This window comes from Protobothrops mucrosquamatus, unplaced genomic scaffold, assembly GCF_001527695.2.
Source record: "Protobothrops mucrosquamatus isolate PMUCROS unplaced genomic scaffold, P.Mucros_1.0 scaffold315, whole genome shotgun sequence".
Classification (NCBI taxonomy): Eukaryota; Metazoa; Chordata; class Lepidosauria; order Squamata; family Viperidae; genus Protobothrops; species Protobothrops mucrosquamatus.
This window is the reverse complement of record NW_015386655.1, coordinates 935,361-961,090: the sequence shown is the minus strand read 5'-3', so window position 1 is coordinate 961,090 and position 25,730 is coordinate 935,361. Positions and strand designations below refer to the sequence as shown.

Below are 25,730 nucleotides of genomic sequence, written 5' to 3'. Positions count from 1 at the left end.
GAGCCCTGCGAGACGGAACTGCTGGGTCCGTTCTCCAGGGCTGCTGTGGGTGAGGGAGCATACAGTGGGGTGGTCTTGTTGGAATAAAGTTGGGGGTTGGTTAGATTTCAGGATTTCTTTCCCCATATTGCAGAAAGAGCATTACATCAAAGCCAAGAGAAGCAGTACTTCTGGCTCTGAAAAGAAAGACAGGCAAGCATGACTTCAGGGACAGATGTATTGTAAGAGTGCCTGCCAATTCCTCATGTCCCTGAATGGCTTCCTTTCTTGCTCGGAAGATTGCAGCATCAATAGAAGAGACTTCCTATTAATGGGATGGGTTGTTGCCTTGGGGTCAAGAGGGGAGTTGAGCAATGGGCACTTGGAAGGGAAGGGTGGGGCAGTCAGTCAGCTGTGCTTCTGCTCTTGCTTGTTTGTGGGATGGGGTTAGAGATCCAAGGCTAATGTTAGCGGGCATTCAAGAATGCAGCAACACTAGGAAGAAATAAATATCCATAAATCACACACAATTGAGGGCGTGAAAAGCCCCCAGAGTTATCGGTTACATATAGACCTGCCCCTTTCACAAGGATATCATTGCCTAATTCCTAGCTTTACAGAAAAGGGAGCTGAGCTTTTTTCCCCTCAGAGATAGGAACAGTAGTGTGAAGCCAGAATGGGGGTGGGGTAGGCAAAACGCCAGATCTATTCAGGCCTGTTCCTGGCTGATGGAAGCAGGGAGGGAGGGCACTGGAATCTCTCCCCTATAAGGCAGCCACTCCAGTTTAGGGCTGTGTTTACACTCAGCTTAGGTGACTCAGCTCCAGGCCTGCATTCCTGAACTCTGAAATGGGGTGGATGAGATGGGCAAGTCTTAAGTTGAAAAGCTTGAAGGGAATCAGAGGAGTGGGCTTGCAAAAGCAACCAACCACCATTGTTTTTTTAGGGAGAGGCAAAGAATTAAGAGCCAAGAAGAACTATATTATAACTTGATGACCTAGAAAAGGGTTAAGGATACAATGGATATTTAAACTGCATAGCTGCAATAGAAAACAAATTCTCATAGTGTTTCGGCGCCCTCTGCTGGCTAAATCAGAGACGTTGCTTTCCTTGTTACTTCTGTTGAGTGTCAGATAACAAAGAATACTTCATTCTTATCTGCTGTGCCAGTTTCAGATTTTCTGGATGAAGGAAAGGCAGTGTCTTGAGCATTGATACTATTGTTTCACGATGATTTTTTAAAAATCCTATTGTACTACGTTTTATATTCCCAATTATGCTTTATGTGTGTATTATTTCACCAATATTTTCTAACTCCAACTTTGAAGCTATAAATTGTACTTTGCATTTACTCTATCCAAAACAACATAGGACATTTGCTTATAGCAAACAATTATTGCATAGGTTAAAAAAAGAACACTGGAGAAGGTGTGAAATAAGCCACCATTTGAAACCTATTGTTCATTCATAATACACCAAATTAAGCTAGTGTCCTGACTGCCAATCCATTCAGTAGGTAAAAGGGCATACATACAAGCAAAACTGCACCATCTCCCATATTTCACATTTTTAAATTAAGACCAAATTAGATCCATTCCTTCTTTCCTGGAGTTAGTGGAATTGTACCTTGGAGAATATTGTGCCAAATGAGACAATCTAGTAAAGGTAACTAGACTAAAAAAGAAGTACCGGTAGGTTTGCGTGGGTAATGTCTACATAAATGTATATAGATGTGCTGAGATTTATATTCTGCAAGTATTAGTGTATATAGCATATTGCTTTTGAGTAGAGGATCCTTATAAACTCTGACCCTAAATATTCTCCCCACACCCAGGAGTACTTCTCCAAATTCCTCCACACCCCTTCTTCATTCCTGCGACTTCCTTGTGCTGGAATTTTAACTGCTAATATGAAATACATTTTACATCTAACATATTTTGATTATAAACATCATCCTTAGAAATGTACTATGTCTTAAGCCAGTGGTCCACAACCTTTGCGGCCTGGCGGCCTTTCTGGGGGGGGAAGAGAACCGGGCTGTGGAAGCAGCGTGCATGCATGCATGTGGAAGCGGCGTGCATGCATGCATGTGCAAGTAGCGTGCATGCATGCGCATGCATGCACCTCAACTCATCCAGGCCGGCGTGCTTGCATATGCACACACAGCTCAACCACAAGTTGAGCACTTGAGCTGTAAGCACATGCGCACTGGTCTGCTTGCGCGAACTGAGCTGCGCATGTGCACTGGCCCGCAGCCTGGTTGCGAATAGGCCACAGCCCAATAGTGGGTTGCGGCCTGGAGGCTGGGGACTCCTGTCTTAAGCTTTCTGATTGCCTGGTAATTAGCACAGTCATTTAAGAGAAATTGGGGACTCTACTTGAGAACTATTACCAATGTCCTATTTTTAGTTTTGATCTTGGGCTAAAAATATCAATTTGTTAAGCTCCATGAAACAACATTGCAATGTCCCTAAATCCTGAGCATCCGTATCTATTTGCAACTGCTTTAGAAATCAAAATATAGAAATCTCTGCTATCCATCAGAGGTTGTGCTATGCAATATTCCTGGGAAACCGGTGAAAGAATCATATACATCTGTTCTTAGATGTCCACCATTAAAGGCAGACATCATAAGCTAATTTGGGATCCTTTTTGTTGTTAACTGTAGAAAAAGCTAAAGCACTTACCGCATTTTTCTGTGTCATAATTTCTACTGGAGTGTCAAGCATGTATTGAAATATATTGCATTTGCCCTACTCAAAATCAGTGGAGAATGAAATACAGCTCAGAGTAGAGCCAGCCCAGTCTAGGGCTTTTCTTTCTTTATTCAGATTCCACCTCTCCAAACATTTTATAATTCCTACCTGAACAACCTATGTCAGTGGTGGCGAACCTATGGCACGGGTGCCAGAGGCGGCACTCGGAAGCCTCTCTGTGGGCACACATGCTGTTGCCTCCGCCTGCAACCCCCTCACCAGCAGCCTCCCTGGAGGAGAGTCGCCCCCGAGCGTGGACCACGCTGAGCAGCACAGCCAAGGACATGGCAGCCAGGCAGTATAGACAAGTCTCTGCTCTCACGCCCCAACGTGCAATTGTTGCTGCGGGCCGTGTGCAGAGGGCATGGCCACCATGGTGCTGCTGGGCTGCCTGGGCAATCTGCAGTGGGCCCTGGAGGCGATGAGTGGCCCTACGGGCAGGCAGGGTGGGGTGGAGCAGGGGCGGGGCCAGTTTTTGGGCACTTGGTCTCTAAAAAGTTCACCATCACTGACCTATGTGATCAACCTAGGCAGTAGCTTAGTGTGTAACGTAAAGTCCATCATTATTCCCACTTTTCTACAGCTAATCAATTATATCCTTTTCTCCAGGTTGTAGCTTATGGTCAGGAGAGAGAAACCTTCACAACAAATTTGTACACTCTCTATGCTCTTCAGTTTGCTGCCATCCTCCACCCACCCTGAAATGTTAGAGCTCCCTCCGTGGGTTTGTAAAGACTTCGAAGATTCTGTTAATTCACACATCACACTCAGAATATATATACTTGTCTTATTGCCAGCTCTTGTTAGCTGAGGTGAAGCCATATTTGTTGAAAGACATGTAATTTAAGATTTGGCACATTCATTTTTATCTGAGCAAGTCACTTTGATACAATCATACAGAAAGGAATCCCAAAAGGAAAATAGGGAATACATTGAATTTTTGTTATTTGTGCATATTTAAGAAAGGATTTTGGGAATAAAGTCAGTGTAATTGAAACTTGTATAATTGAAGTGTGGGGGCAAGGAGAACAGAATTCTTACACGAAGTGTAGATACTTGACTACAAGAATATTACAATAATAGCTGTACCCGGCCACACGTTGCTGTGGCTCAGTCTGGTTAAATGGAAAAGAAAGAAAAGAGAAAGCGCACGTTTGTAATATGTTTACATCCAACAGATGGTGCTGTTTTTCAAAAAAGCATGTTTTTACCTGTCACAGGTGTGACATCTATATAATATAGGTATATAAAAACACGCACGTATTCGAATGCAACGTTGTGTCAAAATTTCAAAGCAATCGGTGAAGAACTTTCGGAGATTTAAGATTTTGAACAAACAAACATTTACATTTTTATTTATATAGATTGCTAATAAAAAGGTTGTAAGGACGACCTGTCTACCCTACTCTGAAGGTATTGTATGGAAGGAAGCATATTTAAGGTCAATTTAATTCATATGTTGCACTGCCATTCATAAGACTTTTCCAAAGACTTTTCTACTTTGTTAAACTATAAAGTCACAGTAGTACAAATATCAATCGTCCTGTATACACCCACACAAACAAAAAACTTGCTTCTAAATCCTCTGCTAGCTAGAACGAATTACCCAAAGTGGTACCCAGTATTATTGGTTAACAATCATGTCTTGAGGGGCACTCTGTAGTACTTGGAGCATTTAAAATCTTAAATGTAAAGTCAAGTGTACAGGACTCAGATTATATCAGTTAAGATGATGACTATTAATGGCAAACAAGAGAAAGGATATTTTGATAATATTTTTTATGTGAGTTATTACACGGCCATTTTCCTTAGCAGGAAGAATACTTTTAAGCAGAAGATTGTGAAGCATCTGCCCTCTCCCTGTAACCTGTTAATTGCAGAAATTGTATTTAAAAGTAATGATTCCTTAAATGGAAAAAAAAAATCCTACAGGCTGATCAAGAGAATTGCCACGAGATGATATAAAAAGCAGCAACGTACCTTTAGGGAAGGCAGTACGGAATCCATGACATTTTGACTGCATCTCTTTATGGGCATTATATTTTATTTTTAGATTAGGCAAATATAAACAGTATCACACCACTGAAGGTTTCCTAAAGACCAGCATATCTCAAAAAAATTAGATCATTTTCCTTTTGCATAAAGTATTTCTAACCCACACCACCAATTTGTCAGCTCTCTTCCAGCTGCATTTAAACCAAGATTTATAAACCATGTTTACAATTCCAACAAACCAAGATTGATACAACTCAAATAAAACACATTGCTTAGAAAAATGAACCCCAAACATGCTCTGTTCTTCGGATGAGCAAACTAAAACATTAAAAAGAAACTAGAGGGATTGGATCATTGCCTCATTAGAATTCATGTTCAACACGGAGTCCAAGCTGGTGAAAATGTAAGCAACTTTATGAACATGCAGTATGGCAAATTGATCAAAATTTCAGAGGCTTTCTGCAATTAACTATAGCCTTTTAATCACCTAGAACAGGGGTAGGCAACCTTGGCTCTTTTATGACTCGTGGACTTCAACTCCCAGAATTCCTGAGCCAGCATGGCTCAGCTTGGAAACTCTTCATTTCTCCTCAGCATGGCTGGCTCAGGAATTCTGGGAGTTGAAGTCCACGAGTCATAAAAGAGCCAAGGTTGCCTACCCCTGACCTAGAACAATGTCACTAGCCTGATATATTGACAGGAGGGAAAAAGAATAGAGAAACAGTTTATTGTCTTCTCACACTCAAATGAGCTCTGTGTTTGATCACATTGGCCCCATGATATTCACCAGTCTTCAAGTCATTTACTCAAATGCTTCATTGCTCTAAGATCATAGAAAACCAAGGGAGTCTGCTTATCCATCCAAGAGAAGGCAATTAGGAGCAATTATGTCAATTGTCCAAGTAATCTCCCTATTCTACAGTTCAACTGGAGTTTCAACAGAATTATACTCCAGAAGCAGGAAAATTCTCCAGGGCATTTGAAATGCTTTTCAATCCATTAACTGCTCTGTTTTAATCCTGCAAAGGTCTCAACAAATCAAACCATTAGGAGGTAATGATCTCTTTAGATCAGATTGGGAATTCTAGAAATTGTCTTTCAAGGGATTTGGCAAAAAGGGATCTTCAGCCATACGGAAATAATCTGGCATGTAGTTTAAAGGGATAGTGGTAAAAGCCTCTTCCACAAGATGCTAGATATAGAGATGCAAATATACAAAAAAGGGAGAAGTGCCTTTTTGATCCAACTATTGCTATTTGGAAACTAGAAAGAGAATTCAATAAGTTTAAGGGGGAAAAAACAACAACAACCAAGAAGAAGTGTGAGTGAGAATATTCATCCTAAAGGACAGACTTTATTTTCTAAATTTTCAAAGAAGACTTCAGAAAATATATTTACATTTGGAAAAAAAAAAACACCTCAGGTTCTCATTTACATCTCAGGAAGGGACATTTTTCCTTCATCCAGTTAATAACCTACAATTTGCAGCCCTTTCATCTTCAGGATCCCTGAGAGTCTTTGAAGATGGCCTTGTATTTCTTCTGCAGTTCTTCAAGCTTTGAGGCTGAAAAAGTAAAAGATCAGCTTGCTAGAGGGAAAGGTGCTTGGGAGGCCTGAGAGTCTTTCAGGCTCTGTTGAAGTGATGGCTCTATCTCTTCATCAAAATGCTCCCACCAATTCTCTCTACACTTTACATGTCCTTCTCTCCAAGCTGGCCATCGTACCTTCCCCAAATTTCACTCCCTGAAGAAAATACCTCCCCCCCCATCTCCCTACACACACAAAGGGGCATCAGAAAGAGAGTTTCACAAATAGTATAGGAAGAGGAGCTGACATTTATAGGAAAGAGCAGGCCACAGGAGACCCAAGGCTTACCTAATGTGGCTATAGTGCTTCCATTCCAGAACAGCTTCTGTTCATGCCGACATTGTACTGTCTCCATAATACGTTCTGAGGTTTCTGTAACCTGGGCCAGCCCTTGCAGCTCCTGAAGACAGGAATATTAAAAAAACAAAACAAAAATAAAAAAACAAACCAATCAGCTCCTTTAGTGGCATCTTATCATCTCCAACTGTTCAAGACTTTGTGCTCCAGGTATCAATAGCTGTGATGAAGTGAGGCAGGAAAGAGGGGAGTGAAAAGCCCATTCTGAAGTATTTTTTTTTTAAAAAAAGTTAAAAAATGGGAGGAATTGTGTAATAAAAACAAAACCACGAAGCACCGGAAAGCTAACAAATACATTATATTATAGGCTTCATGGGTTAGAAGACATTTCTATTTGATGGCCCCTCAGTATGCCATTACCAGAGGGCAGATTTACATAGGAAGAAATAAATTCCTGAGTTTAGCAACCTGACTGCTGCCTCTTGTATTCTGCAGACTTTTTGGTTTACTGCACACCTCATTTCATCTTTGTGTGAACATACGCTTGCCCTCTTTCTTTTATTAAAGATAGGCTCTAAGTGTCAAGCACTTTTGTCACAAAAGTCGAAGGTGTCATAAATGTCATGTTTAAATAAAGCTATTCTAGATGGTAAAACACACAGGTGCAGGCAGCTACCATTGTTACAATTGCATCTGAATGTGAACATTTAGAAATATGAATACTGCTATTTAGCACAAAACTGAGCCCCTACTTGTTCATAAGGTAAAAGTAAAGGTTTCCTCTGTCCAGTCATGTCTGACTCTAGAGCAGTGTTTCTCAACCTTGACAATTTTAAGGCATGTGGACTTCAACTCCCAGAATTCCACAGCCAGCTGGCTGTGGAATTCTGGGAGTTGAAGTCCACATGCCTTAAAATTGTCAAGGTTGAGAAACACTGCTCTAGAGGGTGGTGCTCATCTCCGTTTCTTAGCCAGGGGAACCAGCGTTGTCTTGAAGACACATCTCTGGCCATGTGGCCAGCATGACTATACGCTGAGGCACATGGAACACTGTTCATAAGGTAGGGAATCACTAATTGCCTTGTACCAGTTTCAGCCCTTCCAGACACAATATAATATCTTTACTGCCATGTCATCTTTGAGAAAAAGGGAGATGAAAAAAGCTAAAAACTGAATTAAATTGATCAGTTTGATATCCAATAATGGATCGGTACAGAAAATAGCAGGACAAATTTCTGTGATCAGTGAACGCAAGGAGCCAATATCTAGACTAAAGGAAAACTGATGAATCAACCCTGTCCTTGTGAAATATGCTCAGTGAATAAGCAATTGTTTTCTTTTTTTAGTAGTTTATAATATAAAATACAAAAATACGAAAGAAAGTATTGGTGAAAATAGGGGAGGGAAAAGGGGAAAAAGAAAGAAAAGGCTTTGACTTTGGACTCCATTTGGTGCAATAAAGAGTAAGAGCATCAAACTCTTTACTTTTATATAATAGTATAAGCAAGCCATTTCTATAAGAAGCCTATTTAACTGGTAAAACCCACAATCAAAGTTTTGTTTTTTTCTACCTCAAGCACAAAGTCAATAAGCAATTGATTTCTAATAGACTTGAAACGAGCTATGAATACAACTAAGTCTTGATTGGTGTGGATAATGAATTCTACGAAATGATTGCATTATTCAAATTAGTGTTATTCAAAGTGATATTTCTGTGGAAAATATGATTAGTTCCATCTCAGCCAAAATAGGCAATGAAAAATTTTGAACATAAAAATTATACGTTAATGCATAATAGTGAAATATGGATTGACAATTGCAGTCAGTATGAATACAGTTAAAAGATGCTGTTTCTGTCCTTGTAGTACTTCTACATCTTGTTGATGTTTGCAAACCACAAAAAGCTGATGCAATTTACTTTTTTATTTCCCCTGTGTGTGTTATAATATTGTATACTACAGATTCAGGCATTCCAACATCTCATTCTATTTTGGCATTGCTACGACTAGTTTCACGTGGTTCAATTACTTCAAGTTTGTTCTAATGTAATAATTAGCCTTTTCTTTTTGAGCTTGCATTGTTTTCCTCGGACGAAATCTTCTTTTTCTCCATTTTGTATACATAAAGATTTAACTATAGCTCCAACTGCAACTGTGTGCAATAGACACATACTAGCTGAATTTTCAGTCAGATTACGGTACATGCAACCTGGTGTCAATTTACAATTTGCTCTAAATTGAATATTGTATTAGCCTGAACTTGGCATTAATCACAACTTGGCTGTGTATGAAAGACTAACTTAAAAACAAATTTTGAAATTATTGTTGTTTTAACACTTCAACAAAAAACTATGAGTAAGGCTAGTAGGAAGATTTAGGAAAGGGAACTACTCCATGCAAATGGCTAAGTGGATAGAACTAAGAGAAAGGTAGACATTTGTACATTTAAATATATTAGACTTAAAAGGCAGGTGCATTTACCTAACATCAGGAAGGATGAAAACATTATGCTTGCCTTTCTATAATGTATCTTCTCCTGAAGTTTCAAGTAAAGTATTCCAGTAGATGGTATTCTAATGATAAGGAATGTAACTAGGCTAACTAAGATGTAACGAAAGAAAAACCTTTGAAATGGAAACCAGCTTTGCTTGCTTTTGAGACATTTGGATGTTTTAGGACTAGACGGGAGGCTTTTTGCTGCCATCTGATGACCTATGAAGATAGGTTTTTGATTTCCCAAAGGAAATAAGCCTCAACCAGTGATGGCGAACCTTTTAGAGACAGAGTGCCCCAAAACTGCCCCCCCGTCCCTGCTCCGCCCTGCCCGCTGGGCCACCCACCATCTCCACGGCCCGCCACAGATCACCCAGGCAGCCCAGCAGCGCCATGGTGGCCACACCCTCAGCCCGTGCCCCGCATCATCTGCGCGTGACGGGGCGCAAGGGTGGAGTCTTGTCCCCGCTGCTCGGCTACCATGTCCTTGGTTGCGCTGCTTTGTGTGGGCCATGACCGGGGGCGACTCTCCTCTGGGGGGGCTGCTGGTGAGGAGGGGGCCATGGGAGAAGGTGGGGCTGGGGCAACGGTGCATGTGCCCACAGAGAGGGCTCTGAGTGCCGCCTCTGGCACGCATGCCACAGGTTCGCCAACACTGGCCTAAACTATACTGATTCTCTTCCTCCTCTGTCAACAGACCAAACATAGAGGCCCACCATAGCCCCAGAAGAGTTCCTTCTGCTGAGCTGAATTGGCTCCAAAGTGACTATCTTCAACTGGCACAACAACTATCTTGTGCAACTCTCCAGCCTCTCCCCTTACCTGCAGATTTCCTGGGATCTGGGATGGAGCTATATCTGCAGACTAAAATGGTACAGTCAGATACAGATTTACTGACTCAGAGAGAAAAAGAGTAGTGTCAGAACCTCTTTGGATGGTTGCTAGGAAACTAACTAGCATTTCCTATTTTTATTACCAGACTTCCCCAAACACAAAGCCAGAAGCCATGACTGAAAACCTAAAGAACATTTTTTTTTCTACATTGCCACAATTTCCATATAGGCTCTCAAATTCTGTCCCTCCATTCACATGCCCCAAGCTCACCTGCTTACACAGCAGCAGTTTGTGGTGCACAGCCTGGAAGAGGGGGCCACAAGGACTCAGTTTAGGAGCAGGGCGCTCACAATGCTTCTGCAGCTCATTCTCATAGACTTGTTCAAAGGCTGTGAGCAGCTGGCTGTAGTCGGAAACTATCAGCTTGAGGGACTGAAGAGCTGTGGCACTGTTGTTGGATGGATCGGCACCAGCCGGACTCCCCTGGAGGAAAGAACACTATTTCCCCCCACCCCACCCCAAAAAAACCACAGTGAAAAAGACCTGAATTGAAGAAAAGAGGGAATTAACTGTTTGAGGATAAGATTTATCCAGTAAAAGCCATCCATTCATGCAGCAGTGGTAATAAACAGATAATTAATGCCAATAACCATTTTTATTATATTTTATTTATATCCCGCCTTTATTATTTTTATAAATAACTCAAGGTGGCAGACATACCTAATATTCCTTTCTCCTCCTATTTTCCTCACCACAACGACCCTATGAAGTGGGATGGGCTGAGAAAAAAGAGACTGGCCAAAGTCACCCAGCCGGCTTTTAGGCCTAAAATGTGACTAGAACTCATAGTCTCCTTGTTTCTAGGTCACCTCCTTCACCACTACACCAAACTACTTTTCTGGCTTCTTGTTCTGCTTGTCTTGAAATTCCAAGCATCGCCTTCCTGACTCCCTATGAAAACTTGAATGAAATAGCTCTTTACTGCAATCTAGCCAGGATACCTCTGTTGCAATTACAGAATACATACACGTGGTACCCATTACAGCAAGCAGATGCAGATGGCTACAATACCTGTATAGTAAAAAGGGAAAAATAGAGGCACTGTTTTTAATAATGGGACCAGAGCAGTGAGACCCTCAATAAAAGTGGTAGGCAAGGCAGAAGAAGGAAGGAAAGAAGAATTAAGGGCAATGCAGTTTGCTAGCCCTAACTAGTCTTTCCATGGGAAGGACTACTTGGGGCTAGCAACTTTTCAACATTATTTCCTTGACATTTTTTGATATGAAAACTTACTAATAGGCATCTACCTAGCACAATGTAATTAATTACTATGTTATAAAACTGATACAGATCGTCAGTCTCATAAAATCAGGTATTCCTTTCTGTAAATATTCCGTGATGAGCCTATACAATTGATAAAATGAAATGTCAGACTGTGCTCATAACTGCAGTAATGGGACAAATAAACTGGAGGGGATTCAGAAAGACACTTCCAACTCACCTTTCCCACTGTAAAACATATGCCCCCTGTTTGATATAGCAGGTTTGCAAACTGCTTACCTGTGCTCTTAGATTTTCCAAGGCTTCTGCAGTCTTCTCCAGCGCCTCTGAAGCCTCCAAGAGAGTTTGCTCATGAGAAGTCATTGACAGCAGGACCCTTTTATATACAGACAAGAAAGTGGGTAGCAAGAGTTCATGGTTTCATCATGATAGACAGGAAACCATGAGGAAAAGGAGTGGAGTCCAACAGAAAAGCAGATCTCATTTTTATAGGACTCCTTTCCTCTGTTCGACACCTCTAGGCCCCCCCATAATTCTACAATAAGCTGAGGTGAAGGACTTCTTGACTCTCTACTTCCCATAACTTAACAGCAGGCACTAGAACCTTACCTTTTCTGTTGTCCTTCTTCACCCAAAAGGAGATGCTTTATATCTGAGCTCCAGGGATGACACTCTGGATTCAGCACTGTCTGCAGATCAGGGCTAGAGAAAACCTGCTTTAGGAATTCTTCATTCTTCCTAGCTATTTCTTGGAAAGATTCCTCTGTGCTGCAAGAGAACGCTGGGGAATTATAAAATGCAGGCTGCAGGGCAGTCTAACCTAGGAAGTAAAATGGGATTGATACAAAGGGAAGAAGGGGGTCTAAAAATCAAAGAGACATGATCTGTCCCCATTAAAAGACAAATGCATTTGATGGGAACAAAACATGGCCCCAGAACACTTGTTTAAGATCAGCCATCTGAGCAAGTGCTCTGATTGCAGAAAAAGGGGTACACAGGTTGGTATGTTCTAGCTACACACATAGGGTCTGTGCCTGGGCGCCACTAATATAAAATGAGGTGTTTTAAGATTCCATCATTATCGTCTAATTCCTGTGTACCTCCCCCTTTTTCTTTTTCTTTCTTTCTTTCTTTCTTTCTTTCTTTCTTTCTTTCTTTCTTTCTTTCTTTCTTTCTTTCTTTCTTTTTCTTTCTTTCTTTCTCTTTTCTTCCTTCCTTCCTTCCTTTCCTTCCCCCCCTCTCTTCCTTTATTATCCCAAATATTTACTCCCAAATCCACACTAAAAAAAACACGAACCCACAATTTTGGACATTTCCAGGACAAAGTATCTAGGATGGCATGCGGATTTCATCCCAAAATCTGAATCAGCATGTCATTGTAATGGCAGAATTCCATACCTTTTGCCAACAGTAACAATTCTGCCCTACTCAGCAATGGCAGCGATATTCAACATCACATTAACTATATCTATTTTAGCACACAAGAGCTGCAAAGCTTAGGGAATGCTAATTGTGGGGAGGGGTACCTTGACCCTCCCCCTCACCTGGAATAACTACTGGAGTCCGATTTAGAGTCTGAGAGAATGAGGTTAGTTTGAGCTGGAATGACAGCCACCAGCTGTTGCAGGAAGTGGAGCTGCTTCTTAACACAGGCCTTTCCCTGTGGGGGACACAAAAAAGCATACAAAGTCTTAGCATCTTCCCTTCCAGTCTGGTGACATAAACAGGCCTCCCTCTCGGATATGCTCAGCTGCTGATATTCAGGATAAAGTGTCTGAGCAGGCCCCGTGTTAAAAGGGAATAGAAGAAAAAAATGTCCAAGGCCTAGAAAGGAAATTCCATAAAGAGAAACAGCATACATTTCATTTCAATCCTTTTCTCATCACATAACCTGGACTTTTAATTAGTTAAAATGTTACTATGGGGGAGGGGGAAAGGAAACAGCTTGTCATATCTAGTCAGTTAAACCAGGGCTTTTCAACCTTTTCACCCATTGTACCACTTTTAGGATATGGCAACATCCGAGTACCACCAGTCGCCTAGCAAGGTGTCAAAAACTTGATGACCAAAAAAAAAAAAAAAGGGAAAAAGTGATAAAGTACAGGTAGTCCTCGACTTACAGCAGTTCATTTAGTGTCTGTTCGAAGTTACAATGGCACTGAAAAAAGTGCCCCCCAAGCCACAACCGAGCAAGACACCTGCCTGCCCACCCGGCCATGCTCTTCCTCCTTTCCGAGGTTTTAATTGTTGTGAAAATTTCTGTTGAGGATTGGCAGCGGGGGTGGGGTAGGAGGGTGTTTGGTTTTTATTCCCCTCGTCTGCTGGGGTTGCAGCAGGTTTTGGTCACTTCACATGACCCTGGGACACTGTGACCGTCATAAATATGAATCAGTTGCCAAGCATCTGAATGTAAATCACAAGACCCTGGAGATGCTGCAACATTCCAGCTGATTGGCGCTTATTCTGGGCTCAGCAGAAGCGCCAGGATCAGCTCCGAGCTCCAGCTGGAGCCTGGCGCTGATCCTGGCGCTTCCACTGAGCCCTGAGAGCCTCGAAGAAGTGCTGATCCTGGCGCTTCCGCTGAGCCCTGACAGCCCTGCAGTTCCAGCCATCTCTCGCTCAGGCTTATGTGGTGCTGCCACCGGTTCAGCTCATTCCCTTCCCCCGCTACCACTTTTCTAGGATGGTCGCGTACCACCTGCCGTGTGCCCATGTACCACAGGTGGTACCCGTACCACTGGTTGAAAAGCCCTGAGTTAAACTGCAGGAAAGAGAAGAGTATAAGAATATCTGTCACAGCAGGCAACAAGGAGCCAACATCCGCAATGAAGGGTAAGGAAATGGCATAAAATGGCCATGGAAGTGACAGGAGGCTGCTTTTGCAAATGTTTTCCTGGTGCTTACCTCGATGAGATCCAAATCATCAGCTCGACAAAGCATCAGGTCATATCCCAGCTTCGCCATTCCTGTCAGGATAGGAGGAAGTTTAGCCACACAGGTGCCAGGGTTTTCCACAGAGTTATATTTGCTCTGGAACAACAAGTTTCCAGTTCTCATGAACAATGCAGTTCATGAAGCCCTTTTGCAAACATTCCCAGTTTTCCCTACTTGCAAATGGACGCAGATATACAAAGGGAGACCTATGAAACATTTGGCAATTCAACTTTCTGTGGCTCTGCTTTTCTTCTCTTTTCGTAATCACCCACGTACCTGATGACTTTCCAGCCCAGATTTACCCACTCTGCTTTGAGGACAGCGAGAGTAAAGGGGGAGAGCCTGAGATTTTAATACAATACACACTTACATTCCAATGTTTCAAGTCTTAACAAAGCTTTAAAACAACAACAACAGTACTTTGATAGGTTTTTACACTTCTACATCTGTAGAATGACATCAGCATGGTTGGCTCCATTCAGGTGCCAGGAGATGGCGGAAGTCAGGTACGAGACCAGGGCTGGGAAGGGATATGGAAGCTGAACCAAATCTACAAAACAAAGGTACTGTATTCCATTTTGTTTACTTTCCCCTAATTCCTAATGACCATTGCACAGCCAAAAATGAAATGTAGGCCCAGAGTGGAGTAGAACTCTTCCTGGAAAGCAACATTTTTTTTTATAGCAGATTAGTGCAAGACTTGGCTAGCACATGTAATTTTGTCTTTGGTCCTGCTATCCATTTTTATAGAGACACGGAGAAGTTTGATACCAGGCTGAGATGCCCGATTCTTTCCGTGCCCGCTCAGAGGCGACTCTACAAAAAAAATCATCATCTGGTACTTCTTATACAATTCCTTGTACACTAAAACTCACAGTCAAGTATTTGAAGAGGGGTTTGAATCAGTGTCAGGGCACTTGTTTTGCCCAATTCATTTTCCAGTGTCTCCTATTCAAGAGACAAGATAGCAACAAATGACTGGGGGGGGGGGGAGCACTGCCTGCAGTTTGGGGCCCACTGGAAAAAAGACAATTATGTTTTAGACTAAATGCATGTCACCAGTTTTGGGCCAAGAATTATACATATAGACACAAAAGTCGATGGCCTCAGAACAAAAAAAATACCTGGTACTGCATTAAGTGCTATTAATATGACTGCTCTCTTCATCTCCCTTTTCTTTCGTATTAAACAGATGAAATATCACAATTTGGGCACAACTTTTAAAGGGTCCCTGAGAATTCCAGGGGCCACATGGACCCTGAGGATATGCTCCTCTGATTCAAAGGGACATGATCTGATAGGCACCATTGGCCAAAAGACAGCCCATAATATTAAAGAGTAGTGAGACAGAAGTTCCTTTCTTGTGTACAAAACAGCCTGATGTGCAGATTTCAAGCTTTGTGTCCCCCACGACTTTAGACTGCAACATATTTACTCACATCTGTATTAACTCTTTTGAATGGCACTTGCTTCATTAGTTAACCTGCTCACTACAGATGCAAACAAACTGGGTAGAGGTCAGGAAAGAATGGGGCATTTTGGTAACCGAGTCTTGTGAAGATACACTGAACTCAGCTTGTTCAATTACAGAAAAACTTTGAGGAACCAGCAGAGGCGAGCTTTTTTTTAAAAAAAAAATATATTAAAAAAAGAGTTTCATAAACACAAAAGCAAAACATCTGCCTGGGAAAAGAAAGGGCTGTTTTCAATTGCTGAAGACAGGCATGGATTAAAATATGATTTCTAGCTTGCAAGCATTAGACAAAGGAAAATATGACAACATAATAAATTACGAGTTGATCCATTTTTATGCAGCTTCTCAAATTATGAAGATTATGGATTAATCCAAGTCACATGCTACAGACTGAAAACCTAAACCATGTTCCTTGGCAAAACCCCTACACTTTTAGATTTAAAAAGTAATTCATACAGATGTGTTTATGTCTGTTGGCTTAGTTCTCTGACCCCATTGAGGAGAGGACTTCAGAATAATCAGAATTTTGGTCCAAAAGTTCAGATTTTGCTTGGAATATTGGAAGCTTGATGGACTGAAACATGGACTGATGGAATGCCAACTAAGATGTGACTCATTTCCTGGAAACTGAGCAATTGATTTGCAGTGCATCTATATGCCAACAGAAACGCCACAAATGTTAGCTAGCAGTACAAAAGTTGCTTTTTCTTTTTTCTTTTAACAGTGAAGTTGCCAGTATCCCCATATATTAACTTGATGATTTTAAGAAGCAAAAAGCATCCTTCCTTTGTTCTTAATATGTGTCTCTTTTTTTGTTAACATGTTTCTTAAACAATATTATTCTTAATTACTTTGAACAACTCCATAACTTATTTACAAGCAATGACTTCATATTACCTATAAGGGCATGCTGCAAAATTATATTTATTTCCTTATTAAATTTCTGTACCACCCATCTCACCTAAGTGACTCTGGGTGATTTATAATAGCATAATAAAACTATATAAACAGATGACTAAAAGCACAATTAAAAACAAAATTAACAACAAGGTTAAAATATACAAGTTAAAAGTAAAAATCAATGTTAACAAAATGAATGAAATGAAATAAACAAATGCATTAATGAAGATAATTCAGTTTGTTTCTTTTGGAGACATTTACTTTTCAAGACCACACTATTCTTACTATTCCATTATCATCTAGCCTCCAAATGCGATTGTTTAACTAGAAGATTAGACAGAGATGAATCTAACTATTCATATATAAACCCAGTTCTATAATCAATCATACTAATAAGTCTAAAAACAGAAACTAGGAAATGGCTAGACAAAGAAATGCAGGCTTGGTTTTCAATTGTTCGGATGGAATTTTATGGGATACACTAACAAAATGCAGTCTAGGACACAATTAACAGTTTTCCCATTTGAGCTCAGAGGGAACTTTAGATCCCTCCCCCAGCAGAAATGCATCTTACTAATAATTTCCATAGAAATAAGTAACATGAGCAGTAATTGAAATTATGGTTTCCAGACAGGACAAAATTGGACATTGGACAGCCATTTACAGAACAGAATAACAGAGTTGGAAGGGACTTTGAGAGTCTTCTAGTCTAACCATTGAGTTGTGGTAGCACAGTGGTTAGAATGCAGTACTGCAGGCTACTTCTGCTGACTGCCAGCTGCCAGCAATTTGGCAGTTCGAATCTCACTGGCTCAAGGTTGATTCAGCCTTCCAACCTTCCGAGGTCGGTAAAATGAGGACCCAGATTTTTGGGGGCAATATGCTGACTCTGTAAAACCGCTTAGAGAGGGCTGTAAAGCACCGTGAAGTGGTATATAAGTCTAAGTGCTGTTGCTATTATTTTTATCAATAATTCAAGGTGGCAAACACGTACTCTAAAGGTTGAATCATGGCAACTGGCCCAAACTTTGCTAATCTGAGACGTTTCATTGCTCATCCAAGCAAATTCACCAGTCAGAGCAAAATTAGTTAGGCAGAGAGTCAGAGAGTTGTCGGAATGTACCAACACTTGCCACACCAACTTCAGGGGTTTCTCCTCAAAATGCATTGCAATATGTCAATGAAGACTCAATCATCCAGGCCAAAGGTGTCTAAAGGTTGAATCATGCCAACTGGACCAAACTTTGTTAATCTGAGATATTTCGTTGCTCATTTAAGCAACTTTATCAAATCTTCATTGACATATACATAATACTCCTTTCTCCTATTTTTCCCACAACAACCTTGTGAGGTGGGTTGAACTGAGAAATAGAGAGACTGGCCGAAGATCACTCAACTGACTTTCAGGTCTAAGGCAGGACTAGAACTCATAGTCTCCTGGTTTCTAGCCTATTGCTTTGTCCACTAGACTAAACTGGTTCTCCCACTTTGCAATTTCCCATTTAGCTTCATCTCTTTTCTATACACACTGTGATGCTATACGCAGATACAAAAGTATGCATTGCATTGTCACAGAGTCTTTTTGTCTTTTTGACAAAAGGCTTTGATCCTGCATACTTCGAATTTGAGTCTCTATATAGTCCTATTCTGCCCTCCTCCCCACACCCAACCCAAGAACCCATAAACACATCAGCCATTTGCCCAACTGATAGAATGACATAGATTTATTAACCCATTTAATATGACCACTCAATATACAGTATACCTTTTATCTTTAAACCTGATTGGGATTCTTTATTGAGAGATGAAAACTGCTCTCGAAGAGGTGGGTACACACTGCAAGGGAATGCAAAATAAATTTTCAGAGCCTTGTAAACACTTCACACCTCTTCATAAATGCAAGTAATTTGAATTATTCAGAGATAAAGACAGTGAAAGGGTACAAAGTACCTCTGCCTTTCCAAAGAGCAATACCTAACCATTTAAGACATCTGTTCTTGAATAGCTGCTTATAGTGATTACGATTATTTCCTATAATCAAAATCTAGCCACACTTGTGGATTTTCAATCTAGCAAGGGGGAAACCCTTAACATAGAATGAAGACAGCAATCAGAGGAAGCAACCATGATTGTGAAATTGGCCAGAACAAAGGGACACAGGCAATTGTTATAAACATCCCTAGAAGAGAAACTGTAAATATTCAATTTTTAAAAATGTGGATCCCATCAAACCAATATAAACCCATACAGTATCCAGGGAGAACTTATGCAGGCAGAATCTCCTTTAATTTTATATATTTCTACCAGGCAAAAAAGCCATCCTGTCTCTTTAATAATTTGAATACTTTAGTACTATTTAAACCCCCCTATTTATCATATTCTCTTCTTGCAATTTCTTATCAAAAGAGTCTTTAAATATCAACTATCTAAAAATACACATAAATGGGCTAAGAGGTAACCAAGGTACAAAACTCTAGTCCTTCTTTATTTCATTTACAAAAGTTGGGAGATACTGGGTTTAGGACACAGGAGAAAATGAATATTTGCCAGCAATTTCTAAATTGAAGGGTCCAGTCCAACACAGATGCTTATGCCAAAAATGGCCCTCTCATAGACTATGTAGGTTTCCACTTCCAATTCCACCATATGGATTGGGGGGAAAATGTTCCTATCTTTCTGGGATTATCAAGTCCATTGGCCAGTTTAGGAAGCCAAGTTTTGGCACCTCACTGTCCAAATATGGTAGTGCTAAAATCTTGTTCAAATCAGGCTCAAATGATGGACATTGACATATAGGTAGTCCTCAGGTTAAGATGACAATTCGGATCAGAATTTTCATCACTAAACAATGCGCAATATAAAGCGCAATGTCACATGACCGAATCGCTTAGCGAAAGCAATTCCAGTGGTTCTGGTTGCCATTATTATATAAAAAAAATTGCCATCAGTCTTATGGTTTGAAGAGACTCTATTAAGCAAAGATCTCATATTATTGCGATTTCCAACTTCCTGCTCCTCCCCTTTGATTTCATAACCTGAGGACCACTGGTATAGATTTCTTGACAATATTATAGAAATGGTTGGCATTGCCCAGAAGTTTTTCCATTTTCCAGTCTAACCTATAGTCATCTCCCACCCAAATAACAATCAAATCTGACCCACATAGCTTTTCAAGATCAGCCGGGGTTAGCTAGATGAGGTCACCTAGCTGGACCCAATGAAGTGAAAATTACTGTAAATTCTTTTTGATTAGCTATTCTTAATTTCAGCAAAATGTTTCCTGCAGCTTGTGATTTTATGCCACGGTTAATCTCCACACTTATTACAACTTCCTAATTCACTTTTTGCTAACATATATAATCAAAGGAAAGTAAATTTCAAAGGGCATACTTGTCATTTGATCAGAACTGGAAATGGGACACATGTATGAAATGAAACTAACACCACCCATAAGGGTAAGTCAAATCATATAATTAACTTTTAGAATCACAAAGAAAGAAGCACTAATGGTTTCAAGAGCTGTTTCTTTTTCTACTAATAAGAAATTAATCTTGCTTGTCAAGAAAAGAAAATGCTAAAATTGCAGTCTTATGATCACTAGCAGAGTATCTTAAGAGCTGCAGGATTTTTCAGTCCCCGTCCTGCCCAAGACTTCAGAGAGAATTCTTTTATCAGCAAAGAAATCTGCTATCAGAAACTTTCTCCTTTACCTCCCAGCACTGGAAAGGCTAAAAATAGGGATGGCAAAGAAGGGGCTACAGATTTATTGGATGCAATGCCTCCTCAACTTTATGGTCATGTTTTTCCAAAAGGAATAATTTATTATTTGCATTTAGAGGCTAGCAAACTTCCAGATTCTGGACATGTTATATTTTAAAAGTAAGAAATAATAAAATGAAGAGGAAAAAAAGAGAAGAATTCTCTGTAAAGAAAACAAACCAGCAGGTCAAAAAGCTACAATTGACTGGGGTTCAATAGATCACATATGAAAAAATCTCAATCCAGAGAGCCTGAACAATTACAGCCACCCATTCTTGAGACTGAGTCTGTTCCTCCCAATTCAGACCTGAACAGACCCGGGTATTGAGACAGGACCGTAACAACATCACTTGGATGGTCTAGGCCAGGGGTAGGCAACCCAAAACACTCAAAGAGCCACTTGGACCCATTTCCCACCGAAAACAAAACACTGGGAGCCGCAAAACCCTTTTGATATCTAAAAAGAAGATAACACCGCATATATCCTTTTTTACCTTTAATATATATATATTAATATCTCATAAAGGTAAAAAAGGATCACCGAGACCTGGCTGGGCACGGAAGGGGGTGTACCCCTCGTGGACATCTGCCCGCCGGGTTTCCAGGTATTTCATCAGCCAAAGACCCGGGGTAGGGGCGGTGGGGTAGCGGTCATTATAAGGGAGAGCCTATGTCCGAGGGAGACCACTGTACCTCAGATAGACGGTGTGGAGTCTCTCCTTGTGAAGTGGCGACAAGGGGTACAAGTGGGCCTGTTGATTATATACCTGGCCCCCTGCTATGTATCAACGGCCCTGCCTGAGCTGGCTGATGTAATAGCCGGGGTGGCGGTTGGGACCCCCAGACTTGTAGTCATGGGGGATTTCAATCTGCCATCAGTGGGCGAGGCGTCGGCGGCAGCTCAGGAGTTCTTGGCTTCCATGACGGCCTTNTGGCCTAGGGAATTTTAGCGGGGTTTTTTAGGGGATTTTTAAGGACAATTTTAATGATCGGCCTGTTTAAATATTTCTTTTTAATTCGGCTTTTAATTATTGTATTTGTATTGTAGTTTTTATGAGGCTGTTAGCCGCCCTGAGTCCCATGAGGAGAAGGGCGGGGTATAAATTAAATTAATAAATAAATAAATAAAAATAAATGCAGTGTTATCTTCATTTTAGATGTCAAAAGGGTTTCTCTCTATGTCTCTCTCTCTCTCCTCTCTCTCTCTCTCTTTCTCTCCCCCCCTCCCTCTCTCCGATCTTCTGCTCACCTGGCAAGCTGGCTTCAAACTGTTCTCCAACAAGCTCAGGAGTAGGCAACCTCGGCTCTTTTATGACTCATGGACTTCAACTCCCAGAATTCCTGAGTCAGCATAGCTGGGCTAGCTAGCTCTCTCCTGCCCTTCCTGCTTCCTGCAAAGGGAGGAGCCCCACCCAAAAAGCTTTTCAGCTTGTCGGAGAACACCGAGAGTCCACTCTCTTTTACACACACACAGACAGAGACAGAGAGAGAGAGAGAGAGACAGACAGACAGACAGACAGAGACAAGAGAGAGAAGCAGGGAAGCGCAAATGCCTCTCTCTGTCTCTGTCTCTCTCTGCAAATGGCAGAGGAGGCTGGGAGCCACAGGGGAAGGCTCAAAGAGCCGCATGTGGCTCCGGAGCCGCAGGTTGCCGACCTGTGGTCTAGGCGCAGGGGTAGGCAACCTCGGCTCTTTTATGACTCATGGACTTCAACTCCCAGAATTCCTGAGTCAGCACAGCTGGCCCTAGGGTCAAGATATACAACTGAATATCTTCTGTATATTAATGATACTGGACTCTGAATTGGTGGATAACCTTATACAGGGGTTTTGTGGAGATATTAAACAAGGCAGGCTATAAAGATTTTTTTCTCTGCCTTCAGAAGAAAGTGAAGGAGAAAAAAAATCTATTTCTCTTCCCCCCCCCCCTTTTCTGAGCTGATTCTGTCAGATTTTTAGATTTCACTGAGACTGCACAAGACATTCTGACAGCACTGTTAGAATTATCGCATCAGGGAATAAGGCTCCAATTGTAATGCTCATTACCTGACACAGATCCATTCCAATATGTCCAAACGATGGGATGAAGGGCTGAATAGCAGTTTCTCTATATCTTCAACATCTGACAGGTAGACACCCTCTAGTGCTGGACAGCCCAATTCCTGAGGATAATGAAAAATAAAATCAGGAACATTTATTTTCATTCTATGCATCCGTCTAAACTTTTCCTTGAATTCTGCTAGGATTTCCAACCATGAAAAATATTTAGTTTTCTCACCCTCCTTTCCCACAGACCTATTTTAAGAAAGGAAATTCTTTGCATTTTCTACTGTTTAAACATATGCAGAATTGTAAATGTTAAATGCTTATGTATATAGTAGATGTATAGGCAAGCCTCCCATTCTGCATTCACTGGCTGTTTGCCATGTCTCAGCTTCAATTAAGATTCAAGCTGACTGGGGCATGGCTTTTAATCATGTCAGCGGGGCAATCATTCCCAAATCCCTCGCTTTTTGCCAGACATGTTTTTAATGAGAACAAAAATTGGGAACAAAGGCTGAGAAAAGAGACAGGCAGAATCAACTGACTGGAATATTCAGAGATCTGCAGGGAGAGTTCAGGAAAAATTGACAGAGGCAAATCTGTTTGTTCAAGTTTTTATTGTTTTAAACTTTCTATCTGCTTCCCAGAGACATATGTTGAATGGGTAGCCATATAAAATGAATATTGTTGATACTATAGATCAGGGGTAGTCAACCTTGGCTCTTTTATGACTCGTGGACTTCAATTCCCAGAATTCCTGAGCCAGCTTAGCTGGCTCAGGAATTCTGGAAGTTGAAGTCCACGAGTCATAAAAGAGCCAAGGTTGACTACTCCTGCTATAGTTAAAAATGTTTAGCTGGAAAGATTGTAAAAGATTTATTTTTATTTTGACTTATATATTCAAGCCTAATATTTTGTTTCTGTTACTACTTTCTCTATTCAATATCATAACTATATGCTTTACACAACCAGGAACCTCTTCACAGCTGACTTGGTTGTAAAACAAGGAACAGACCAACATCATCTAGAGATCTGCCTAGCCCTAGAGCCTTATCATCTTTTAAAAAAATATTTTACTGTGAAAAATCCTTTTAAATTATGACCTATGATTTAAATAGCACTATACTGTAACTCTTCGCCATGGAATGTTTTGGCATGTGACTATTAAATCTAAAAAAAGGATTTTTACATACTTTTTCTCTTTAAAAATTGATTTTATTTATCTCCAGTGAGATTAGTCTATCTCCCAAAAGAGTGGCAGAGGATGGGCTTTTGGTCTCCATTCTATCCTGCCAGAAGGTGGCACTATAGAATTTATTTATTTTTTAAAAAACTTTACAGTAAAGGCTACAGGACTCCTATGTCCTTGAGGTAAGGGAAGGACATCAAGTGGGATATTCCCAGAAGATATGTTTTACAGTAGGGGTCTTCAAACTTGGCCCCTTTATGACTTATGGACTTCAACTCCCAGAATTCCTCAGCCAGCATGCCTGGCTGAGGAATTCTGGGAGTTGAAGTCCACAAGTCATAAAAGGGCCAAGTCTGAAGACCCCTGTTTTACAGCAACAAGAGCCAACAAATCACTGTGATAAAGAACAGAAGGCAAAGCCAAGCTATGAAGACCTGGATGGCTTCTATGAGAGGTTTAAGACTTCAACCTTTCCAACCTATAAGCTTAGTGATACTGATATAGTTCTCATGTATATTTGTGTGGTAATTCTTTATAAAAAAAAGTGTAGGGTATAGAGGGGATTTTCCATGTCACCATCACATTTATTGATGTTAACTCATGATGGGTAAATGTGAAAGTCTAAAATCTGCCAGCACTACTCCAATGCCATTAACTTTTTCTGGAATGAGTTTACACCTACAGTATTGCATTCACCCCACATCTGTTTTCCAGATTTCTTAACATCATACAGATTTTTGCTTCCTAGGTATTTTGAAAGGACAGATGAATTGCTCTCTAGGGTTCAATTTGTATTACAACCATTAGAAATCTTTCAGTATATATAGTCAGGCTATAAAGGTAGCAACATTAGTAATCAAAAAACTCAGAAAACAAATATATACTGTTCTGTGAGGTCAACTTCTTTTATTCTATTTATACTGAGTTGAAGTACTTTGTTGTTTTCTAATAGATGCATACAAAGAAGCAAGCTATTTTTTCTGAAGCACAACCTTGTAATAGTGAATGCATAGGATAAACAAAGAAATAGAATTTGGAAGGATACTACAAATGCATGTAAAGTTCCAGAGGTTTCTAAAGAAATCTTAAACTTTGATGAAGTGCAAGTCTATATTAAATCAAAATTCAAGAATTCTAGGAAAGGTCATGATGTCCTCCATACAACGTCTATTCTCTTTTTCAAGTATAAGCAGCCACACTGAGTTTTCACATCCAAACTCCAATACTTTTCTATGTATATTTTTATTCGGAAGAAAGTCTGTTAGGATGCTATATGTACAATGAAACTCAACATTTTACTTCTAAGTAAATATACAGAGGATCAGGCTCTAAGCTTGTTTTTTTATGAAGCAAATCTCATCACATTCAGTGGAATGTAAGAGTTATTGCAAATAAATATACCAAAGACAGTAATATAAGTACCTTAGGCAAAGAAATTAGCTCTTTTATCCCACATGGATGATCAACATATGTCATAACTTAGAATAGAATGATACCTAAACCAGCACCCAGTTTTCATAACCAAGATGCCTACAATCAAAAATAATTGCGCCCACCACTACTCTACATAAGCAGTATTTCGTGGTATACTGCTCCACATCACGCTAAAGAACCACCAATACACAAGCATGTCCTAGATACATTTATTGCATTTGTACCATTTTGCTTTTTCCTGTAACTCGACATAATCAGATTTTTTTTTACGGGCTGCACAGAGGGCGACTCCTGCCCGGTACTCATCTCCCAAAAGCAGGTAGCCTTACCCTACACCGAGGTGACACGCAGCAATATTCCTTCCCGCCCCGCCCTCCCCCACAATCCTTCAACGTGAACAATTAGTTCTTGCCCACCCCCTCCGCTCTCCAAAGAACAAACCACCTTTAGCCGCTCATAGATCGCAATAACTCCGCTGACCGCCATCTTCCCGCGCAGGGACTAGATCCCGCCCACCTCGCTCTTATTGGTTGGTCAACTCGGCAGCCTCGAAGCTGATAGGAAAGAATGGAATACAGGATACATTTATCTCTCCCGCCCCCGAAGTGGAAGCGGCTGAGAGTAGGTCCACAGTTCTGTTGGAAGGGAAATGTCTCCTTTTGTTGAGAGGTTATTGTTTTGATTATGGAATCTGAGGTTCTGGAGAAGAGCAGGAAGCTCCTAAGGATCTCAAAAGAGCGGGATAGCAAACCTAGGTAGGAGGTGAGGCCGAATCC

General features: G+C 40.8%; 1 protein-coding gene across 1 annotated transcript; it reads right to left on the bottom strand.

Moving 5' to 3' along the window:
• Positions 1–6,056: 6,056 nt before the first annotated feature.
• Positions 6,057–25,456, bottom strand: HAUS7 (HAUS augmin like complex subunit 7). Its single transcript, XM_015815115.1, has 10 exons — positions 25,399–25,456; positions 22,335–22,450; positions 18,295–18,365; positions 14,126–14,187; positions 12,766–12,881; positions 11,831–11,989; positions 11,501–11,597; positions 10,211–10,438; positions 6,606–6,717; positions 6,057–6,294 (listed from the first exon to the last, which is right to left on the bottom strand). Exons 1-10 carry the CDS (start codon positions 25,438–25,440, stop codon positions 6,230–6,232), a joined length of 1,068 nt encoding a protein of 355 aa, XP_015670601.1. The 5' UTR covers positions 25,441–25,456; the 3' UTR covers positions 6,057–6,229.
• Positions 25,457–25,730: the final 274 nt, after the last annotated feature.